Here is a 21,091-nt window from a genome sequence, read left to right on the forward strand (position 1 = left end):
GAGTGTTAACTGCTTGGCTCCCAAGTCAGGCTGTTCTCTGAAATATGCTCTACCAGCAGCGGGAAACAGGGGTGGGGGTGGGGGAATCAGTGAATGGAGGAGAGTTAAGAATGGGAACCTGACAGGCTTCTGTCAAATAGCTGCCAAAGAGCTTGCAAGGTGCAGCGAATTCTCAGCGACACTTTACATCATGGGTAGGCAAACTAAGGCCCGGGGGCCGGATCCGGCCCAATCACCTTCTAAATCCGGCCCGCGGACGGTCCAGGAATCAGTGTGTTTTTACATGAGCAGAATGTGTCCTTTTATTTAAAATGCATCTCTGGGTTATTTGTGGGGCCTGCCTGGTGTTTTTACATGAGCAGAATGTGTGCTTTTATTTAAAATGCATCTCTGGGTTATTTGTGGGGCATAGGAATTCGTTCATTTCCCCCCCTTCAAAATATAGTCCGACCCCCCACAAGGTCTGAGGGACAGTGGACCGGCCCCCTGCTGAAAAAGTTTGCTGACCCCTGATTTACATCATCTTGGAAGCTCCTCCACCGCCACCTGCAAAATGGCCGTGGTCCTCTGATCTGTGCTGCCTGGCCTCAGGATAGAAGGGCAGTTCATACAAGCTTGCTTCCTTGTTCTCCTCCTTCTCCTCCTCTCTGCCTAGCCCCCAGGACACTTTCAAACCAGGATTGTGACTTTCCCTTCACATTCCTATCCTGACCTTTGAACTGGGGGTTGCGTACACCAAGATAGCTCAGTTGGTGGACTCCTAATCTTAGGGTTATGGGTTTGAGTCTAGCGTGGGGCAAAAGGATTCCTGCATTGCAGGGAGCTGGGCTAGATGACCCTTGCTATAAGATCCACTATCCTGCAATATTACATAGGAGCCAAGGCTAATATTCTTAGACTCTGTGAAAGGATTCTGTGGAACTGTAACAACCCTTCATGTGGATTATTGGACTCTATGAACAGACGGGTGGAATAGATACTTATACCTGTATGGACCTTATACATGAACTGACTAGAGAATGAACTGATCCACTGGGTCTTCTGCTTTTTTCATTGAACTTTATGAGACTTCTGTTGAAATCTACAATTTGACACAATGAGTATTATACCTTATTTATTCAAAAGTACAGCTGTTTATGTCTCGTGTGTTTAATGCGGGAAACCCACAAGGAGGAGTCGAGTACAAGAGCCCTCTCCCATGCTGCAGTTCCCAGCAACTGGGATTAAAAAGCATTGCCACCTCTGACTGCAAAGGCAGAGTATAGCCATTGTGACTAGTAGTCACTGATAGCCCTCTTAACCTCCAGTCCTCTTTTAAAACCATTATGTTGGTGGCCATCCCTGCACATGGCTTCCCCCAAAGAATCCTGGGAACTGCTGTTTGCTAAGGGTGCTGGGAACTGTAGTTCTGTGAGGGGGTGAATTACAGTTCCCAAGATTCTTTGAGGGAAGTCATGTGCTTTAAATGTGTGGTGCGGACTTGTGGCTGGTGCCTCCACAAAAAATGTCTATGCCGTGTAGCTGCAGCGCTAGGATTCTCACCAGACTTTATTCGTGAAAGGACCCATCAGATCTTAAAGCTTTGTGGCATGACTGCAGTTTATACGAACACAGGAAGCCACGTTACACTGAGTCAGGTCATTGATCCATGCATCTACATATTCATTCATTTGCTCTAAAATTTATATTCTCCTTGTTAGGCTCCACCGGGCTCTCGAAGCCACTCGTATGAAAATTCATAATCAAGCATCAAATCACCATTAAAACCCAAAGCACCATCAGTTAAAACAGTCACTCAACAATGATTACAGTACAGCAGAAAGAATATTTAATTGCCTCACTCCTCTCCCCAAGCACCAAAAGCCTTCCTAAGCAAAAAAGGGCTTTTGAACCTTTTAAACCAGCTTTCTTGAAGCCAGGAGACATCCGACCAAGCAGAGGTCCTGGGAACATCCAGCCACGCACCTTTCCAAAGCTGCCTTTGCCCAGCACCATAAGGAAATTGAAGTCCGACAGTTTCATCCGATCGCGGCTGCCGTTGTTGTCAAATTTGGAGATGGCATTGGTTGCTTTCTCCTCTGCAGCCTTTGCTCCTGGGCCGATTCTGGCTCTCTTAAGGAAAAAAAAAGGAATTTATTGATTTACTTCCCCTTCCCAAAAGGGCAGTGAAAATACAAGATAACCTTGGCTTCCTGAATATTTTGGACTAAGCCGTCACAGCCATCTTGGAGGAGACTGGCAGTCTCACTGCAGCTTCAGTGAATTAAATTAAAAAGGATCATTCAAGTGATCTATACAAGCTAATCTCATGGATGCAAAGTCAAATGATTTCACAGGCAGCCTTGACTGCACCTAGCTGTGCCTGCTCTCCTGGGCGGATTTTTCATTCATACACCGTACAAATTTTCACCTCGAAACATTCTTGTTCCATCCCTGCTCAGTCAGACTTTGACGATCGCTGACAACCCGCATCCGAGAGAGCCAAACAGACAAGCAAATCACTACTTTTCAGTCAACCTGGCATATTCTCATTGCACATGCAACATCGAGAGAACATGGCTAAAGGCCTCTGAGAACACATGACAACTTGTGAAATGATACTTTTGTTTAAAAACCGCAATGACTTAAAAGCTGAACGTAATTAAAGAGACGTTTGGTGCTTCTGTGGTGAGGATGGTTGAATACTGATATTTGCTTCTTGTATAAATAAGTGACAACAATAAAATATTTGGGGGAGAAATACTATGATGATTGCAGCTTGTGTACACATGATCCTAGCCAGTGCTTTTTTCCTGGGGGGACACAGGGGTACGCACACCCCTAAACATTTTGTGGATCTAAGTTTGTCCTCGTTGAGGGGCAGTATTACCCCTAAACATTTTTTTTAAGAAAAAAAGCACTGATCCTAGCTCTTTGCATTATCCTGCACTGATCCTCAGCTGCAAGTTCTTTTCTTCTTTTTTTAAAGAAAAGCAACACTTCCTTGGACATAAAGGCTTGTCCCACAATAGCAAAAAGGTGGTGTTTCCTCCTTTGAAAGAAGTTTGAATGAAAATGTGCATGTCTGATATGGATGGCGGTAGATCAAGCCTGCTTTGCAAAAGGGACAAACAATGCTTATTCCATTTGCAATTTCCAATCCCTGCCGACTGTTTAAAAGGAGCTTTGCCGGGAGAATGGTGAACAATCACATCCCTCGTGCAAAGCCTTCCCTTCCCCACCGCAGTCTGGTGGCTAACTAATTCACCGGAGCACAATTTGTTAAACAACACACGCGCACAGAGACAGAGCTATCTCACAATTTATTCGTTTTAATGTCTGAAAAAATATGTCACATTGGAGGAGCCTGCCCAGAGCTCAGCCTAGCATGAAATTCCATTAAGCCGATTCCAGTGGTTTAATTGGGGCAGCTGCTCCGAACGCAAGAGAGAAGGTTTGCACGGCAGCCACAAAAGAGGCTTCCTGGTGTCACCTGGTGGGGGGGGGCAAGGCTCCCTCTGCTACCAAAAACACCGTTGGAGAGCTGGAACGCAGAGTAAAACTGGCAGATGCAATGCTCCTTTCCTGCAAAGAGCCAGTAGCAGGGTCCAATTCATTCCAGAATCCCCTTGCCCTGGGGTGTTTTCACCTGGAGCTAACAACCTGGGACTAGTTTACCTGTGAGATCAGATTACCGCACCTGTGCTCCCTTGACCACTTCAATCTGCAGACCTGTCACTGTCCACAGGTGCCACATAATACCCATTCCACGTTTGTAAGAACTCCATCTTTGAATGTGGAAGCACCTGAACTTTGAAACTCCCTGCTGATTGATAGCAGGCAGGCACCTTTGTTGTACTCTTTTTGGTGCCTGCTAAAATCATCTTTGCTTAGACAAGCCTACCCAGTTTTTTAGAAAGTTGATTCATGTTTTAATCTGTTTTGGTCTACAGTTGTACCTTGGAAGTCAAACGGAATCCGTTCCGGAAGTCAGTTAATCTTCCATAATGTTCGGAAACCAAAGCTCCTGCAGCCAACTGGAAGCCACGGAAGCAGCACGAACATTTGGCTTCCAAAAACCATTTGAAAACTGGAACACTCACTTCTGGGTTTCGATCACTCAGGAGCTGATTTGTTTGACAACTAAGGTGTTCGACAACCAAGGTACGACTGTATTGTTATTTTAACTTTTTGAAAGTCTTAAACTGTTATTAATTCTTCTTATTGATAATCTTATTGTTGTATCTTTTCATTTTTCTTGTAAACCACGTTTTTCTTCCCAATCAGGCAGAGTATAATTTTTTTGAAATAAATAAATTCTTGGATACTGGATGAAGGAACAGATCTATCCCAAGCATCACACATAAGCTTCCTGTTCCTCTAAGCATGGTGCTAAGAGCCAAGGTCTTGTGCTGCAAGTCCACAGTTCCTTACTTTACAGGAGTGTGGCCCTGAGTCACATCTCTTGTCCACCACCTTCCGAGGGAGTCTGTTCCCCTGGCAAACAGCTCTTACTATCAGAAGGTTCTTCCTAAGGTTTAGTGGGAATCTTCTTTCTTGTCATTTGAATCCGTTGGTTCAGATCCTCCCCTCTGGAGCAGCAGAAAACAAGCTCGCTCCGTCTTCAACGTAACATCCCTTCAGATATTTGAAAATGGCTATCCTGTTGCCTCTCAGTCTTCTCTTCTCCAGGCTAACAGACCCAACTCCCTCAACTGTTCCTCATCAGGCTTGGTTTTCAGACCCTTGGCTATGCTCCTCTGAAAACCTTGCAACTTGTGAATCTCCTGTGGGATGTAATCCACTGAGAGCAGTCAAATACAACATTCCTTGTTTTGCTAGAGTTGACATGTTTGTCCAGCCAGTCGAAACTTCCTGTTCCTCCTGGCCTGGAGCATCCTTCCTTGCATGTGACTAGTGGGTGGGCGTGACCTTTCCAGACCTGGTAAAAGGCCAAGGCATGCTGCCACTCTCTCTCTTTTCCATCTTCCTTTCGTCCTGCAAACTTCTTGGACTGCTAGCTTGCAGTCTCCCCAGGTCATCTCCCATATGGGGTAAGCCCGTTTGTATACGCTTGAACAGTGGTACCTCGAGTTAAGAACTTAATTCGTTCTGGAGGTCCGTTCTTAACCTGAAACTATTCTTAACTTGAAGCACCAGTTTAGCTAATGGGGTCTCCTGCTGCCACCGCGCTGCCGGAGCACAATTTCTGTTCTCATCCTGAAGCAAAGTTCTTAACCCGAGGTATTATTTCTGGGTTAGCGCAGTTTGTAACCTGAAGCTTCTGTAACCGGAAGCGTCTGTAACCCAAGGTACCACTGTAACTTTAAGCCTAAAGCCTGCCTCCAGGATCACACTGTGCTCTGCCTGATCATGAGTAAACCTTCTTCTTATTGCTTATGAATAAGACTGTGGTGTCTTTATTCTTTTAGGAGGGATTTAAAAGGGGATATTACTAGGATCATACAATTCAATCTGAGGCAGATTGAATGGCATAATAGTAAGAGGTTCTAACGAGCCTGCAACCAGCTTTCTCCTGTGCGTGAGAAGGGGAATGTAAACTCTGCTAAGTAAAGGGCAATTTAGGAAGGATATTAATAAACAATATAACCTCTCCTGCCACCCGGAACATCCCCGCACCTCCTTCTCTCCCCCCTGGAATGCCTCATTCAGGGGAAGGATGCTGGGGGGTTGGTCCTTCGGAAGGGCTGCTCACCTCAAACTTCTGCCTGAGCTCTTCATTCCCCTCTTCACCTTCAGGGGGCACGGGGACGTTGAAGTACTCCCCCTCCTCCTGGCTCAGCAGCTTAAACCTAGGCAGGGGGAAATTGGGTAAGCAAAGCAGAACCAGAGTCAGAAGCTGCAACCCAAGCAAGGTGAAGTGGGAAAACAATGGAAGTGGCTGAAGGGCCCAAATGAGCTCTAGGAAAACAAGCTCTGGTCTAGAGCCTCTAGTCTAGTTGGAGGCAGACTTAATTCCAAGGTACTGGGAGGGGGAAGCACCCTGCCTCCATGAAACTATTTATGGAGTCCTCCACTGCACAGGTAATTGCTTTACTTTTGTTATTTATATTCCACATTTTAAAAAATGATCTAAGCATCCATGTACACTCAAGGGGGCATAGACGGTTCTATCTCTCCACATGTAATCCCCACAACAACTCTGTGAGGTAGGTTAGGCTGAGAGGCAGTGACTGGCCCAAGGTCACACAGTGTCAAGGAGCTATCAAGCGATACCAGGTCATCCACAAGTCAGGAAAGCAGGGGAGGGGAGGGGCTTATTCTCTGGGCTTGCAGGGCTCATTGCTCAATGTACAGGGCTTTCCTCAAGCGGGGTGTCAGAGGGGGGGAAGAGCCAGCAGGACTGGGACTGTCCTGCTGCTGTGTAGCAGGGCCAACCTCTGACTCCTCTCTGTCTGAGTCTGCACTCACACTGTGACTCTCAGCCTCTAACCCTGTCTTGTAACACCCTCCTTCTCCTGGCTTCCCTTGATCGCTCAAAATCCCTGCTTCTACCTCCCAGCTCGTCCCTTCCCCAGACTGCTCTTCAGTGTCCCACCACCAGGATCCTGGATCTAAGTCGTCTTCTTCTGTGCCCTTCCTCAAGGCTCTTGGGCAGCTGGCTCCCACCACTTTCCCTCACCCAGCCAGTTCCTGACACCCAGAGAGCTTTATGGCTGAGTGGGGATTTTGAACCCTCGTCTCCCAGGTCCTAGTCCAACACTCTAACCGCTACACCATACTGGCTCTGTAATTTCCAAATCTCCAAGGCTGAGCAATCCCAGAAAAGTAGCTCCATCACCCTTTCAGGAAGAGCCTTCTACAAAGCAAAGACCCCCCCCAGGAGAAGGGAGGGGAGCAAACAAACAAACAAACAAACAAAATCTAATAAGCAATTACGGGGAATCATGGAATTGTCATTCAGCTGTGAGTCAGTTTCTGCCGCTGGAGGCGAAGCTCCAGTTCTGTCAATGAGATCTTTTCAGCGGAGAGGAAGAGTTTATCAGGGGGCCATTATCGGCTGAGCGCGGCGGTGCGCCTGACTGGCAGGGAAGGAACAAAGCAGGATTTGCATAATGCAAGGACGGACCCTTCCCTTCAACTCCGCGCCTCCATTTGCTGCGGCTCTTTAGAGATGAAAAATGCACTGGAGACTCCCACCTCCCGGAGTTTACTTTAGCCAAACACTGTGACAAGGAAAATTACTTAGATCTCCACTTAACGGTTTTTAAAAATGCAGCAAGGAGCTGTTTACCATATTTTACATGCTCTTTAATGTGCGCCCATCTCCCCGCTGGAGACGGCTCCACAGGTGGCAGCGAGGGCTTGGAGGAAATTTGCAATTTGTTTTCCTTCGGAGAGCTTGCGGCAAATTCAGAGGAGGAGTGGCCCGTCGCGCTTGCCTTGAACCAACGCCCCTCTGGCTCATCGCTACTAACCCTGAAGATCTTAAGCTCAGCTCCTCAGACTGCAGGGACGGGTCCTCAGCACTGAAGCAGACTCAGATGTGACATGGATCTGCTCCTGGGGCTTGAGCAATGTCTAGTTGGCAGTGGTGGCGGTTGGTGCCAACCAGAAGCGGCACCCAGACTCATTTGCAACCCTGCTCCACTCACGCCAGATCCAACTGCCCCATCCCTGCTTCGCCTTGACAGCCCGCACAGAAAACATATGAAGATAAGAAGGATCTGCTGGATCAGGAGATGGCCCATCTAGTCCAGCATCCTGTTCTCGACCAGATGCCAACCAGATGCCCCAATGGGAAGTCCTTGTAAGCAGAAGTCAACCACAAGAGTATTCTCTCCTCCTGTGCCTTCCAGCAACAGGCATGACTGCCTCTGATCATGGGGGCAGAACACAGCTATTGTGGCTAGCAGCCATTGATAGCCTCCCCCTCCTCCATGAATGGGTCTGATCCTCTTTTAAAGTCATCTCAGTAGATGGCCATCACCGTCTCCCTGGGAGTGCATTCCAAATTGGTCCATGATTGACTTACTGCTAATGTCCTTCTAGCATTTTGGGAAAACCATTTGGTCAATGGAACGGTTCTCTGTCTGTCTGCCGTGCAGATGGACAAACATCCTGCTGTTTGCCTATGCTTTGGTCGGGTTTCCATGGGTAGTTCCTTTGGAAACTTAGAAAACCCAGACCTCCACACCCCTAAGCAAGCCCACTGCCCTCAGGTGCTGTGGAGAAGGCTGCTCCATCATCAGAATCAAAGGAAGGCTCAAGTGGGCAGAAAGGGGCGTGTGTGATTGGGGAAACTGAGGTGTGTGTACCCCATCTGCACCTCAGGTGGCACAATGTCTTGGTCCAGTAAGCACAACTACTAGTGGATTTACAACTGTGTGTGTGAATCCATCAGGAGACTAAGATGGTAACACAGATAGTGAAGACAACCTATCTCTGTATCGTTCACACTATCTGGCAGCTGGGCTTCAGCTGGGGTGTCTTCCCAAGGCTTAGCTGGAGATGCCACTAGGGCAAATTTAACCTGGGACCTTCTGCATGCAAAGCAGGTGCTCTACTGGTGAGCCATGTCCCTTTCCTAAAAATAAAGTCCTCATGGTTCTGATTTAAATGGGAACATAGGAAGGTGCCTGATATCGAACCAGACCATTGGTCCGCCCAGTTCAGTATTGTCTACATTGACCGGCAGCAGCTCTTCAGGGTTGCAGACAGAATGCCAGTCCCACCTGGGGATGCCATCAGGGGGATTGAACCTGGGACCTTCTGTATGCACAAAATGTGCTCTACCACTGAGCTGCTACAGCCCTTCCCCATTTGGCATCCTGGAACAGAGCAATCCATGGGATTTCAGGACCTGTTGCCATTAGCCCAGGATGTCAATGGACCTAGAAATCACCCTTTTGACTTCCACAAATATATTTCACAAGCGCTGACTTGGTCAGGATGGCATTAACTTTCTCCCTTGGCTATGCTCTGCCATCACAGTTGGGGTCAGTGAAGCTTCATAATTCTAGTTGCTGGAAACCACAGGAGGGGAGAAGGCTTTTGTGCTTGAATCTTGATGGTGGGCTTCCTACAGGCATCTGTTCGGCCACTGTGAGATGTGCCATTGGCCTTATCCAACAGACTCTTCTTCGGTTCTTCTGTTCCCCTTGGTTTCAAAACAGCACCTTCCAGGATGAATCCTCAAATCCAGGTGTTGAGTTTGACAAGGAAAGAGTCCCCCCTCCAGCTCACAGAAGGACCAGCTAGATCTGCTACCTGCCGCACGCACAGAAGTTTTATAGGCATTCTGGTCTGCTCGCTAAGGTCACCCAACTCTTCAGCACCAGGAGCGGGAAGGAAGAAAATTAAAATCCTGTTTCCTGCTGAGGGAGATAAAACAGAAACAAACAGGCCCTACTCCTCTGGGAGTTGATAGGCCCACGCTGCCCGCCTCGACTGACAGTAATTAACTGCTTTGGACAGTGTTTCATTTGAGGAAACAGGGAAGCCTCAGCAAGTAATCCCATTCTTCACATCCACAGATTAAACTTTCATCCTGGGGAGGGGCAGGAAGCCTCTCTGCTGGGTTCTCTGCAACCAACTCTGCCTGGTGCAGATGCAAACTGGGCTCCTAAGGATCAGATCCCTACCTGGCAATACACTCCCATTGTTTTGTTTCACCAAGACCTCCTGCCACCATGGCCTCCAGATGTTTTCAACCACCTCTCCCATGAGCCCCAGCAAGGACAGCCAGTCTGGTGTAGTGCTTGGAGTGTTGGACCAAGCAAGACCTGGGAGACCAGGTGTCATGAACCGACTGGATGTAGAAGAGTGGTGGGAGGCACCATCTGGAGAACCCCCAAAGGAACCCTCAGGGGAAGAAGGCTCAGAGCCAGGGGGATGTTGGTGGGAGGATGACAAATGGTCAGAGGGAGAAGAAGGAACAGACTGGGGGAAGGAGGCGTTAGAAGCTGAAGAGGCAACAGGGTTTAGGGAGCAGGAAGAGGCTGTGACAAAGGGCAGTTCAGACTCAGAGGCAGGAGAGGAGGCTGGAGGGGAGTGGTCCCAGGAGACAGTGATGAGGCAAGCTGCTGATGAAGCCAGGGAGTCTCCCCCTCCTGCTGTGACCAGCTCCCCTTCCCCCGGTCTCCTAGAACCTGCAGAGGAATGAAGAAGGAAGAGCAAAGAGAGACAAGATGACAGAGATTTAGGTTGCTAGGGAAGGAACTGGGGGGGGGGGGCTTACAGAGCGGTGGGAAGGCGGGGACCTTCAGTCCTCAAAACTGCTTCATTGGGCCAAGACCTACTGGGAAGGGTTGCTGTGACCACTAGGACTGTGCTGTTTGGGTTTATTTGAATCAAGAGTTAACTTCACTGGCATCAGGTGCTTTATAATTTCCTTGATGATGTATGCCTGACTCCAGCTCCTGACACCAGGGTTCAAATCCCCACTCGGCCACAAAGCTCTCTGGGTGTGACCTGGGGCGCCGGTCACTGCCTCTCAGCCTAACCAACCTTTCAGGGTTGTTGTGAGGATAAAATGGGGAGAACCATGTATGCCACCTGAGCTACTTGGAGGAAAGGTGTGACAGAAATGTAATGAAATAAATACCGTAGATAGCAAATATCTGGAGGGCACCAGCTGGCTAGTGATTGCCCTGATCCAAGCCCCTTCAGAGGCAGGTCCACCTTACCAGCCATCCACTCCAGCTTTCAGCAGCTCTGAGATCCCAAAGGACAGCGACCCCATGAAATCATTCCGACTGGTCAGGTCCCAGTCCCAGATCTCCACAGATAGCCTCCGGTCCTTGTCAGACTCTTTCAGTTGGCTGGCAGAAACAAAAGGGAGGAGGAAAGAGATTTTAAAAGGCATCTTCTTTTTGGAGGGAGCTATATCTGCAAGCTGCTTCCACGCCTTCCAGGTGGGCACTCAATCAATCAGCAGCCATGAAATGAAGCCACGGTTTTCGGCGGACGTGCCTTCTCTAATGCCTCATTTCCTGACAGGGTCCCCTTCAAATGGAGGACCTCAGAGCGCCTGGCGATTGAAATGCAAGGCTTTGATCAGCGCCAACCCGGAGCGTGAGATGGCATTCTCAGCAGTGCTGACAGGATGGGTGCGAGGGAGGAGAGGAGCTGAAGAAAGGAGCCTGCCACTTCGCTCTGAAATCCGCTTAGCGTTTCTCAGCAATTAAAGCACAGCATCATTTGCAACCCAGTCATTCCAGGGAAGCACCAGCCCTGCAAGGAGGGACCGGTGGGAGGAAACTGGGCTCAGCAGGGGTGTTACTATGGGTGGGTATCTGGGGGGTCCCAGGCCCTGGGTGTTTCCAGGAAGGGGGGGAATTGAATTGGAGAGATGTGTTGTAGTTTACTGGGGTTTTGTACCCCGCCCATCTGGCTGGGTCTCCCCAGCCACTCTGGGTGGCTTCCAACAAAGATTAAAAATACATTAAAATGTCACACATTAAAAACTTCCCTGAAGATGTCTGTTGGGAAAATAATCTGGGGTAAATGAATTAGAGAAGGACTGATGTGGAGTTGAGCACAAGCAAATCAAAGCATTTATCTGAGGTGGCCTGGGTGGGAAATTTGTCGCTTTGCCTTTTGAGACATTTAATTTCTAAATCTGCATCTATACATAAGAATCAGCACATGCCAGTTTTGTGCAAACTGGTGCACACAGACTCTTCGCAATGGTTTCAAGGCTTAGTCCCAGCCACAGTAGGGTCTCAGCTGGGGTGTAGGGTCTGAAAAAGCACCCATGACCCATGAGAGGTCCCCATTCCATGCTTAGGGAATAGCTGTCATGTGACACCTTCCTATACCCCAAAGTTAACAATCAGAAGCTCTGCTGCCATGCAGTAGGAGCCCACAAGGTGTCTCCCCCCTCCACACCACTGTGGCACCTGCATCCAGGTGAGGCAACACCACAGTATGGGCATCTCTCACATGGTTGGGGCTCCTGCTATTACCCTAATGGAGTCATCATGGCCATTCCTTGACCCATTGAGTCAAAACTCTGGAGCAGCAGCGAAGGAGAGCGTCACCAGCCAGCCAGCCAGCCAGCCAGCCAGCCATCCCCACCCCACCCCACCCTTTCTGTTTCAAGTTAGAGTCCCAGGAACCCGTCAGAAGATGTCAAAGGTTGCCATTGAGCCGTACTCACAATTTAAAGGTTTCATTCCACTCAGGGTTCAGAGAACATTTGATGGTTTTAGTCTTTTGTTTGCTTTCACTTTTCGGGTCAGGGATGAGCTTGAGTTTCACATACGGGTCTGACAAGCCGTTGGGATCCATTGGAACCAGATTTCTGGCATCTCGTACTGGAAAGGGAAGAGAGAAAAGACTCAGTGGGAAAGGACCAGGGCATCCTGTAAGCCACCCAGAGTGCTGTAAGCTGCCCAGAGTGGCTGGGGAAACCCAGCCAGACGGGTGGGGTAGAAATAATAAAAGTTATTATTATTATTATTATTATTATTATTATTATACCTCGGGTTACACACACTTCAGGTTACATACGCTTCAGGTTACAGACTCCGCTAACCCTGAAATAGTACCTCGGGTTAAGAACTTTGCTTCAGAATGAGGACAGAAATTGTGCTCCGGCGGTGCGGCAGCAACAGGAGGCCCCATTAGCTAAAGTGGTGCTTCAGGTTAAGAACAGTTTCAGGTTAAGAACAGACCTCCGGAACGAATTAAGTACTTAACCTGAGGTACCACTATATTATTATTATCCACTTTATATCTTTCATTTGCACACTGGAAACACCAAGGATAAAGAAAAGTTTTTCTCCCTCTCTCATAACACCAGAACGCATGTGAGAATAGGATGCTGGACTAGATGGGCCCTTTTTGGCCTGATCCAGCAAGCTCTTACTATGTTCATATGTTAATGTTATGCCTTGTTTATCCCTGAAAGGCAGGATGGACTCTTGGACTCCCTTGCTTGCCCCTTGCTTGCTTCCAAAGGCCCCTTGGGAAGTTTCACTGCAGCCGGGGCTTCCAAAATGGAAGCCACTCAGCGTAGTTCTTTGAAATTATGTTCAGGCCAACCCTGAAGATGCAGCCACTAGAGATTCTGCACGAGAAGATACAGGGAAAAGAAGAAATCATCTACCTGACGCCAAGCTGACCCGCAGAATTGCCCACGATTTGGTTGTCAAAAGCCTCAATTAAGGTAATTGCCGCCTAACTGGATTGACAGCTGAGGCATGTTTGGCATCATTAAAATATAAAGACAGGCAGGAGAGCTTGAAATTTCCAGGAGCAACTGTGATGGTGCTGCAGTACCTGGGAAAGGTCCCTGCACTCCACGTTATCTGTGGGCTGCCTTGTGAACAAACTCTAAGAACCCAAGGACATCCTGCTGTAACATAAGGCCAGGCATAGGCAAACTCGGCCCTCCAGATGTTTTGGACTACAACTCCCATCATCCCTAGCTAACAGGACCAGTGGTCAGGGATGATGGGAACTGTAGTCCCAAAACATCTGGAGGGCTGAGTTTGCCTATGCCTGCATAAGGCCAATGGCACATCTGGTCCGACATCCTTTTCTCACAGAAGCTGATTAGATGCCTGAGGGAATACAAACACAATAGCGTATTCCTCTCATGCAGTATCCAGCAACTGGTCTTCAGAAGCATTACTGCTGTGGAGGCAGAGTATATTCACCAGGGCTAATAGCCATTGAGAGACCTCTTCTGCCTCCTCTTTTAAAGGCATCCAAGTTGGTGGCCATTACCGCCTCCCATGGGAGCAAGTTCCATCCTTTAACTATGCGCTGCCTGAATAAGTCCTTCCTTTGAACTGCCTTCCTGGACCTTCTAGCTTTCAGCTTCATTGGATGTCTGCTAAGTTCTAGCGTTAGGAGAGAGGGAGAAAAGTTTTTTTCTCAATCCACTTTCTTCATGCCATCCACAATTTTATAAATGTCTATCATGTCACCTCCTCATAGGGGAGTCACTCCACCCCCTTGACCACTTGGATTGCCCTTTCTTGGACCTTTCCCAACTCTGCGATATCCTTTTGGAGGTGAGGCGACCAGAACGATATGCAGTATTCCAAATGCAGTCACACCACAGAAATGCAATATGGTGTTATGATAGCGACAGTCTCATTTTTCAATTGCTCTCTCAATGATCCACAGAGTGGAATTTGCCTTCTTCACAGCCACTGCACACAGGGTCAGGGTCTTTGTTAAGCTATCAACTTATGACCCCAAGGTCTCATTCCTCGACAGTCACCTCCACTTCAGACCCCAGGAGTGTAGATGTGAAATCTGGATATTTCTGCACTGACATGCCTGTTTGCAGAGGATCAATATCTCCTCCATTCAAACATACACAGTCCAGACACATGAATGGAAAATCGGACACAGAGTGGGGATGCAAACCCCAGTTTAGCAGGTCCTCTCTGACTGGCTCACAGCTGTCAGCCTCAGTTTCCATTATGGAAATAGAGACTAGTTGGCATTTTAACAAGAGCCATATTTCCTCTTCTCTTCCTGACCACCGCCAGATGAATTGAGGCTGCCTTATTCTGCATCATTGCTCTTTCTTCCAAAAAACAGAGGAGCCAGTGCTTTCCAAATCTGCAACTTCTAACTCCCCAGGGTCAACTTCTGCTTAGTGCATCATGAAGTCATTCACATGTACCCAATACGACAGCCTCCATCAACAGGCAAGGAAAAGCACACCACAGCACACCTTCATTACGGTACTTGGGGCAGTTATTCCCAAACTGCCTCCAACTGCCACCTTGGGGCAACTGAAGGTGATGATGCAAAGTCCCAGGGATGGATAACATCCTGAAATGGATCCAGCAAAAAAACAGGAGGTAGAACCCAGCCAATGTAGTCCATTGCCTTCCCTTACTTCCTAGCAGTGGTATTATGTGAGGGTGGCCCCATCTGGGCATTGAAGATTGAGTCAGTTCCATGAAGCAAGTGGAAGAAAGATTAGTGCCACCATTCCTTATAACATGTAATTAATACACTGAAGAAGAATAAATTTGCACATATATTTATAATGGAAAATGCACCGCCCTTCTTACAGCAGCATCTTCCTGGGCCGGTGCACATTAATTAATGCCTTTCTAGCTTGTTTATCTAATTGCTGCATAATTTGTTCCAGTTTGGGCCAACGACTCACTTCATCAACTCATTCAATTAGCAAGTATCAGGTCTGTGCAGGAAGAACCAATCCCCCGTGAGAAAGGGACAGATTAACCTTGAACTGCCAAATAGATTTGCCCTTCAGAATGATGCCGGGTGGCAAAATGGCCAGCAACCTAGGGACACGGGACAAAAACAAAGAGCGATGCATTTCTTCCATGTGTTGCTTCAAGCAAGCTCCAGTTTCATGGGATCAACCTTGGGATTTGTGAAGTAATAAGGAGCGACTCCAGGCTGTGTTGGTGACATTTTGGTGGAACTAGAATGGACTGGATGTTCTGCAGCTGGATTCCCTTCCCCTGAAACATAGATTTCGAACTGTGGGGCTGAGCAGTCGAGGAGCATTTTCCAAGATGGTTTCTGGATTTGTGTATCAATATTTTAACCCTGACCTCCTTTTCCTATATAGAGCACTCAAGGTGGCTTGCAATAACTACAATTCACAAAAGACCTCAAAATACTAACCATTTGTAACAGAGCAACAGAGCAAATCCAAATCTAATACAATTAGATTAAGTGAGAACAACCAGCTGATCCTCTATTTCAACTGGAAATGAGCCAATTCCTCTCCCCATACATCAAAGTCAAAGTGAAATCAACTCATCACTTGAACCAATCTTAGGAACTTGGAAAGTGAGACACAGTGGACTCTCATCCATCCCCAAAGCCTCCTCCCAATCTTCCGCTTTTGCTTGCATTTAACTCTGGAGGATATGCTGGCAATAGCACCAACGAGAGTCTAGAGAAGGAGGAGACTTCTCTCTCTCCATCACCACAAAATGCTCCACAACGCATCAGAGCACCCACTGCAGTAGCCCTTGGGATTTGTACATCTTCAAGGTGAAAGAGGGTCCTTCTCTAACCTAGACCATGATCCAAACTGGAGAAGGGTTGGAAGGAATCCTTAAAACCACACTTTGAGAAGAACCTTAAGGGTTCGTTTCCACACACCTAAATAAAATTAAATGGAAAGGGAGCCAAATGCTTGCATAAACTAGGCCAGTGTTTCCCAACCACTGTTCCGCGGCACACTAGTGTGCCGCGAGATGTTGCCTGGTGTACCACGGGAAAAATTAAAAAATTCGAAAGATTTTTTTTTAAAGTCAAATTTTCGATTGGGGCGCCGTCACTAGATGACCCCTGGGGTTCCCTCCCTCCCTCCCGCTCTGCGCCTCCCTCCTCCTCCTCCTCCTCCTCCGGGGAGGCCCTTCCTGGCTCTCGGCCAAGGCTTGGCGGCTGCCACTCACTCGCTCGCTCACCCACCCGTCCCTCCATCCCTGCACCCGGCCTCTCCCCCTCCGTCCCCGGCGCGGGGGCTGCCGGGATCCGTAGTCCCCTCGCCCTTGGGCTCCGCGCCCGCGCGGGGTGCGCAAACTATGTTTCCCAGCGTGGCCTGGCGGGCCGGGCGTTTTGTTTGAAGCACTCTTCCCCTGGCCATGGAATGAGCGCGGCGGCGGCGGCCGGGCGGGCAGGGGCTCTTCCGCGCAGACCCCGCGCAGCCTGCCTGCGCCCCCGCGGAGATCGGGCGGCAGGATGGAGCCCGGGGATCCCCGCGGAGGCGGAGCGGCGGAGGCGGAGGCTGCCCCCCAGGTAGGGCTGTGTCGGGGTTTTTTTATTTTTGCAATGCTGCATCCGCGCCAGAGGGGACGCATCGGACTGCGGGGAGACCCCTTGGCGGGCGTGCAAGGCAATGCATGCGTGCAGGCGTTGCATGGAGTGCAGTGCAATGCAATGGCAACGCGGCGCCCTGCATGCATGCATGCAACTTCCACCGGCGCTCCGGACTTGGCAGGTGAGGGGGGTCCCCAGCGGCAGAGAGAGCCGGGAGGGCGAAGGGGAGCCGGGGGGGAGCACCGCTGCTCCCCGAGCCGAGCCCGGGGGGGAACTTCGGCGTCGTTGCGCCAGGTGTTGGAGGCGGAGGCTGGCGGGGGCCCCTCACCTGCAAAACCTGGTCGCCTCTCATATATTCCGTGCATTGCATTCATCGCCCGCTTTCTCCTCCAAGGAGCTCCCGGGGGCGTGCGTGGTTCTCCCCGTGTTATCCTCGCAACAACAGCCCTGCGAGGTGGGTCAGGCGAGTGGCCCAAGGGAGCACCCAGGGATTGTCCTGGCCAGGTGGGGTGATTTGAACCCTGCTCTCTGCCCGGTCTTCGTCCTCATTTAGCCCCCACATGTGCATGACTGTGCATGACTGAGGTTTCCCCCCCTCGTCTTGGCTATGGTGTGAGTCTGTGCTGTTAATTAATGGGGTTCTGCCTTCGGAGAAGATGAGCCAGCCCTCAAGGAGGTGATTATGTAATTTGCTAGCAATTCATGTCCCTCCCGGCGTGACGCTGCGCGCTGACGTCACGGGGCTGTAATGGTGGTGTGCCTCGAGATTTTTTTTTCATGAAACAAGTGTGCCTTTGCCCAAAAAAGGTTGGGAAACACTGAACTAGGCTATCCTCTCCTGATCATGAATGGGGGTGAGAGAAATGGCTTAGGCAGGTGTCAGGAAGGAGACAGGGTCAGACTGAAGTTGCAGGAAGTTGGACAACTCCAAGCAGATAACTTGCTCCAGCAGCTGACTTTGGGATCACATTCAAAGCATATCCCCCCTCGAAAAGAATCCTGTGAATTGTAGTTTAGAAATTAGGCATAATCTGCACACAGACACACACACAGACACACACACACACACACACACACACACACGGAAAAATAGAATTCTGAACCTTTCAAAATAAGCACACTTGGTTCTGTTTGTCTCAGGTTTATTTTGGGGGCCAGTAATAGCTATAACTTCCTTGCTCTGACAAGCATAATTGTCAGGGAAACTGGGAATGAGTCAAGAAGGGAACAAGGCACAGATCACAGTTACTGTCCAGGGTCCTGAAGAATGTGCAAATGATTTCCAGAGAGGTGGCCGTGTTAGTGGATTGCAGCAAGAGCAAGAGATTTCATAGCTTCTGCCACAATAAGTTGAGTCATCTTTAAGATACCACAAGGCTCTTTGTTATCCGTTCCCTGGTTTAGTCTTTCCCCTCTGAAGTCAACAGATGCAGCTAAAACATTTTCAAATGCTGATCCGCGACCTTCAGGGGCAGGAGGAAGAAGGGGATTCTGACAACGTAGATACCACATTCTATATTTATGAAGGAATTGGCAATAAGGAATTTGTAACAAGAAAAGCAAATCAGATGACACACAGGCAAGCTTAGAAGATTCCTCCTCGGCTGATCTTAAGTCACCGAGAGAAGCTGCCTGCATCAAAGAGATGGTGGGGGTGGGGTGCTTTCTTTCCAAAGCCTTACAACACGACCTTGATTCCCGCTATAACACCAGCCATTTCTGGTGGCTTTTGAAATCAAATGCCAGGCAATCAAAGCCCTAAAAAATTCTGGAAGTCAAGCACTGCCATCTACGGGCTGATATTGCGACTGCACCACCAAGTGAGTCATTTTCTTAATCACAAATGTTGGGCATTCAAGGTCACCCCTTAATTAAGCCATAGGGACTAGTGGCCAATTAAGTGACTAGTCAATGGTTAGATGCTCCTTAGCACGCTGTGTTATTTTGTTTTCACACTCAGGATTGCTAAAGGTGGTGAAAGGGTCTCCTTGTTGCCTCTTTTTCAGGAGCGATGAATTTATTCCCCAGCGAAAACTGTGCATGGAGAACCAGAGGGGGTTCTGAATTGTCATTGGCAGCCTTCATCAACCTGGCATCCTCCAGATGTTTCGGAATGCAATTTCCATCAGCCCCAGCATTGTCCAGCCACGTTGGCTGGGGTTGGTCAGAGTTGTAGGTGTTCCCAGGGGCAGCCTGTTCCCATTTTGCCACCTGAGATGAAACAGAAATTGCTGTCTTCTGCCCCCACTCACTGCTGCACTCTACCCCCACTTCTGCTGCTGGAGCACCCCAGCTCTCCCCAAACTCAGCAATCATCCTAACCTCCACCCTTTAGCCACATCAGTTGATGCAACAAAGCAGAAAGATGTATAATTTCTTACTTTTGAATTAAAGAAAATTTAATCCCACTCACTACGATAACCTGCTGATCAGATCATTGCGTTGCACTCTATGTGGGGCTCCTCTTGAAGACAGACTAGAAGCTGCAAGAAGCATAGAGTGCAGCTGCCTGAGTTTGGCGCATCACAGCTAATTACATCATATAACACCAATTCTTTAGTTGTAATTCCTGCATTGCAAGGGGTTGAACTAGATGACTCTTGGGGCCCCATCCAATGCTACAATTCTATGAGTCTATGAATCCTGCAGGATGGAAGGTGTTTGTATTGGAAATAGATTTTTTTTTAGTGTTGGTTACCTGATTCAGGAAGGGGGTTGCACAAACTCCTGCCAAATTGGACAGAATTTCACCCCTGCTCATCAGATGATACGGGTGTGGGTGTGTTAAAACAGGCTGCGTTGACTGAGTGCACCAGTTTCCTGTGGGGAACTGGCACATGCAGCTAAGATAGAATTGACCCCCACCCTCTGACCATCAGCTGATGTCTCCTGCCCATCTGAGTGACATCAGCTGATGGGCAGGTGGGCGTGACTTGGATCAATTGGGATACAATCTACACTGTGGTCTCTCCTCATTTATGGAACTCCCTGCCTTCAGACATACGTCTGCTGCCTACCTTAATTGGGTTCAGTGCCCATTAAAAACTTAGCTCTTCACCCAGACCTTTGGTGGGGAGAAATTATTTGTGATCAATAGTGTCATTAGTAATAATAAAACCAGCCTTACACTGAGCGAGACCAGTGACCCATCTAGCTCAGTACTGTCTGCACTGACTGGCAGCAGCTTTCCAGGCTTTCAGCTAGGGGGTCTCTCCCAGCCCTTCCTGGAACTGTCAGGGATTGAACCTGGGAGTTGAGGCATGCCATGCAGATGCTCTGCCTCTGAGCCAGCTATAGCTGATGGATATTCATCTGATGCATTGATACGGCTTGACTTTTAATTTTGGTTTCAAGCTTATATTGAATTTTCTTGCTTTAAAACATGATTGTAAATCATGTTCAGATCTCTGTCGGTTAGCGGTGGCTTAGATATCATGCTATATCTGCAAGTCCCAAACTTTCCCTCCCACAGATGAAAATTGCTGAGGCTCTGACTGGACCACTTAATGATTTTTAAATTGTAGCAATTGTACTGCACTGTGCTAGACGCTTTAACTGTATCTTTACTGCTTCTTTTATTTGTTATATTGTATTTTATTGCATTGCAATTTGAACCCCAATACTGATTTGTATCCAAAACAGCACTAAGTAACCATTCCCCATCAGTGCAAGGATTTCCACTTGTGCAATGGGACTCCCCACCTCCCCGCACATTCCTTGCCCTCCCCAAATCTGCTCTAGAGGATTGGGGGAACCCCCTAGAACAGTTTTAGGGGGTGCATGGGGAAGGAGACAGGGAGAGTACTGTTGCACAAACATAAATCCTTGCATTAATGAAATGGTAACTCAGTACAGTCATAACTCGGGTTAAATATGTTTCAGGTTGAGTGTTTTCAGGTTACGCTCTGCGGCGACCTGGAAGTAACGGAACACGTTACTTCTGGGTTTCGCCGCTCGTGCATGCACAGCTGCTCAAAATGACATTACCCGCACTTGCAGAAGCGGCAAATCACGACCCGCGCACGCACAGACGCGGGTTGCATTCTACTCAGGATGCGAATGGGGCTCCGGAACAGATTCTGTTTGCATCCAGAGGTACCACTGTACATCCTGTTCTCATAGTGGCAAACCACATGCCTGCAGGAGACCCACAAGCAGGACTCAAATGCAAGACCATAAGAACTTAAGAAGAGCCTGGTGGATTGGGTCAACGGGTCAACTAGTCCAGCATTCTGTTCTCACAGTGGCCAACCATACGCCCCAGGGGGAATCCCACTAACAGGACCTGAGCACATCAGGACTCTCCCCTCCTGCAGTTTCCAGCAACTGGTATTCAGACCTTCTTAATTTCTAGTGCCAAGGGTGGGTATCA

At 48.7% G+C, this 21,091-nt stretch overlaps 1 protein-coding gene across 2 annotated transcripts in view; it reads right to left on the reverse strand.

Moving 5' to 3' along the window:
- PRKCB (protein kinase C beta) overlaps window positions 1-21,091 on the reverse strand; it is a 187,370-nt gene that overhangs the window by 58,751 nt on the left and 107,528 nt on the right. For both annotated transcript variants that reach the window (XM_082199358.1, XM_082199357.1), the window contains exons 6-9: window positions 12,104-12,260; window positions 10,629-10,763; window positions 5,696-5,792; window positions 1,966-2,112 (exon numbers count right to left, since the gene is read on the reverse strand). In XM_082199358.1, the coding sequence (XP_082055484.1) occupies window positions 1,966-2,112; window positions 5,696-5,792; window positions 10,629-10,763; window positions 12,104-12,260 (536 nt within the window). The remainder of the gene's footprint in view (window positions 1-1,965; window positions 2,113-5,695; window positions 5,793-10,628; window positions 10,764-12,103; window positions 12,261-21,091) is intronic.

Source organism: Podarcis vaucheri, assembly GCF_965113315.1.
Source record: "Podarcis vaucheri genome assembly, chromosome: 14".
NCBI lineage: Eukaryota > Metazoa > Chordata > Lepidosauria > Squamata > Lacertidae > Podarcis > Podarcis vaucheri.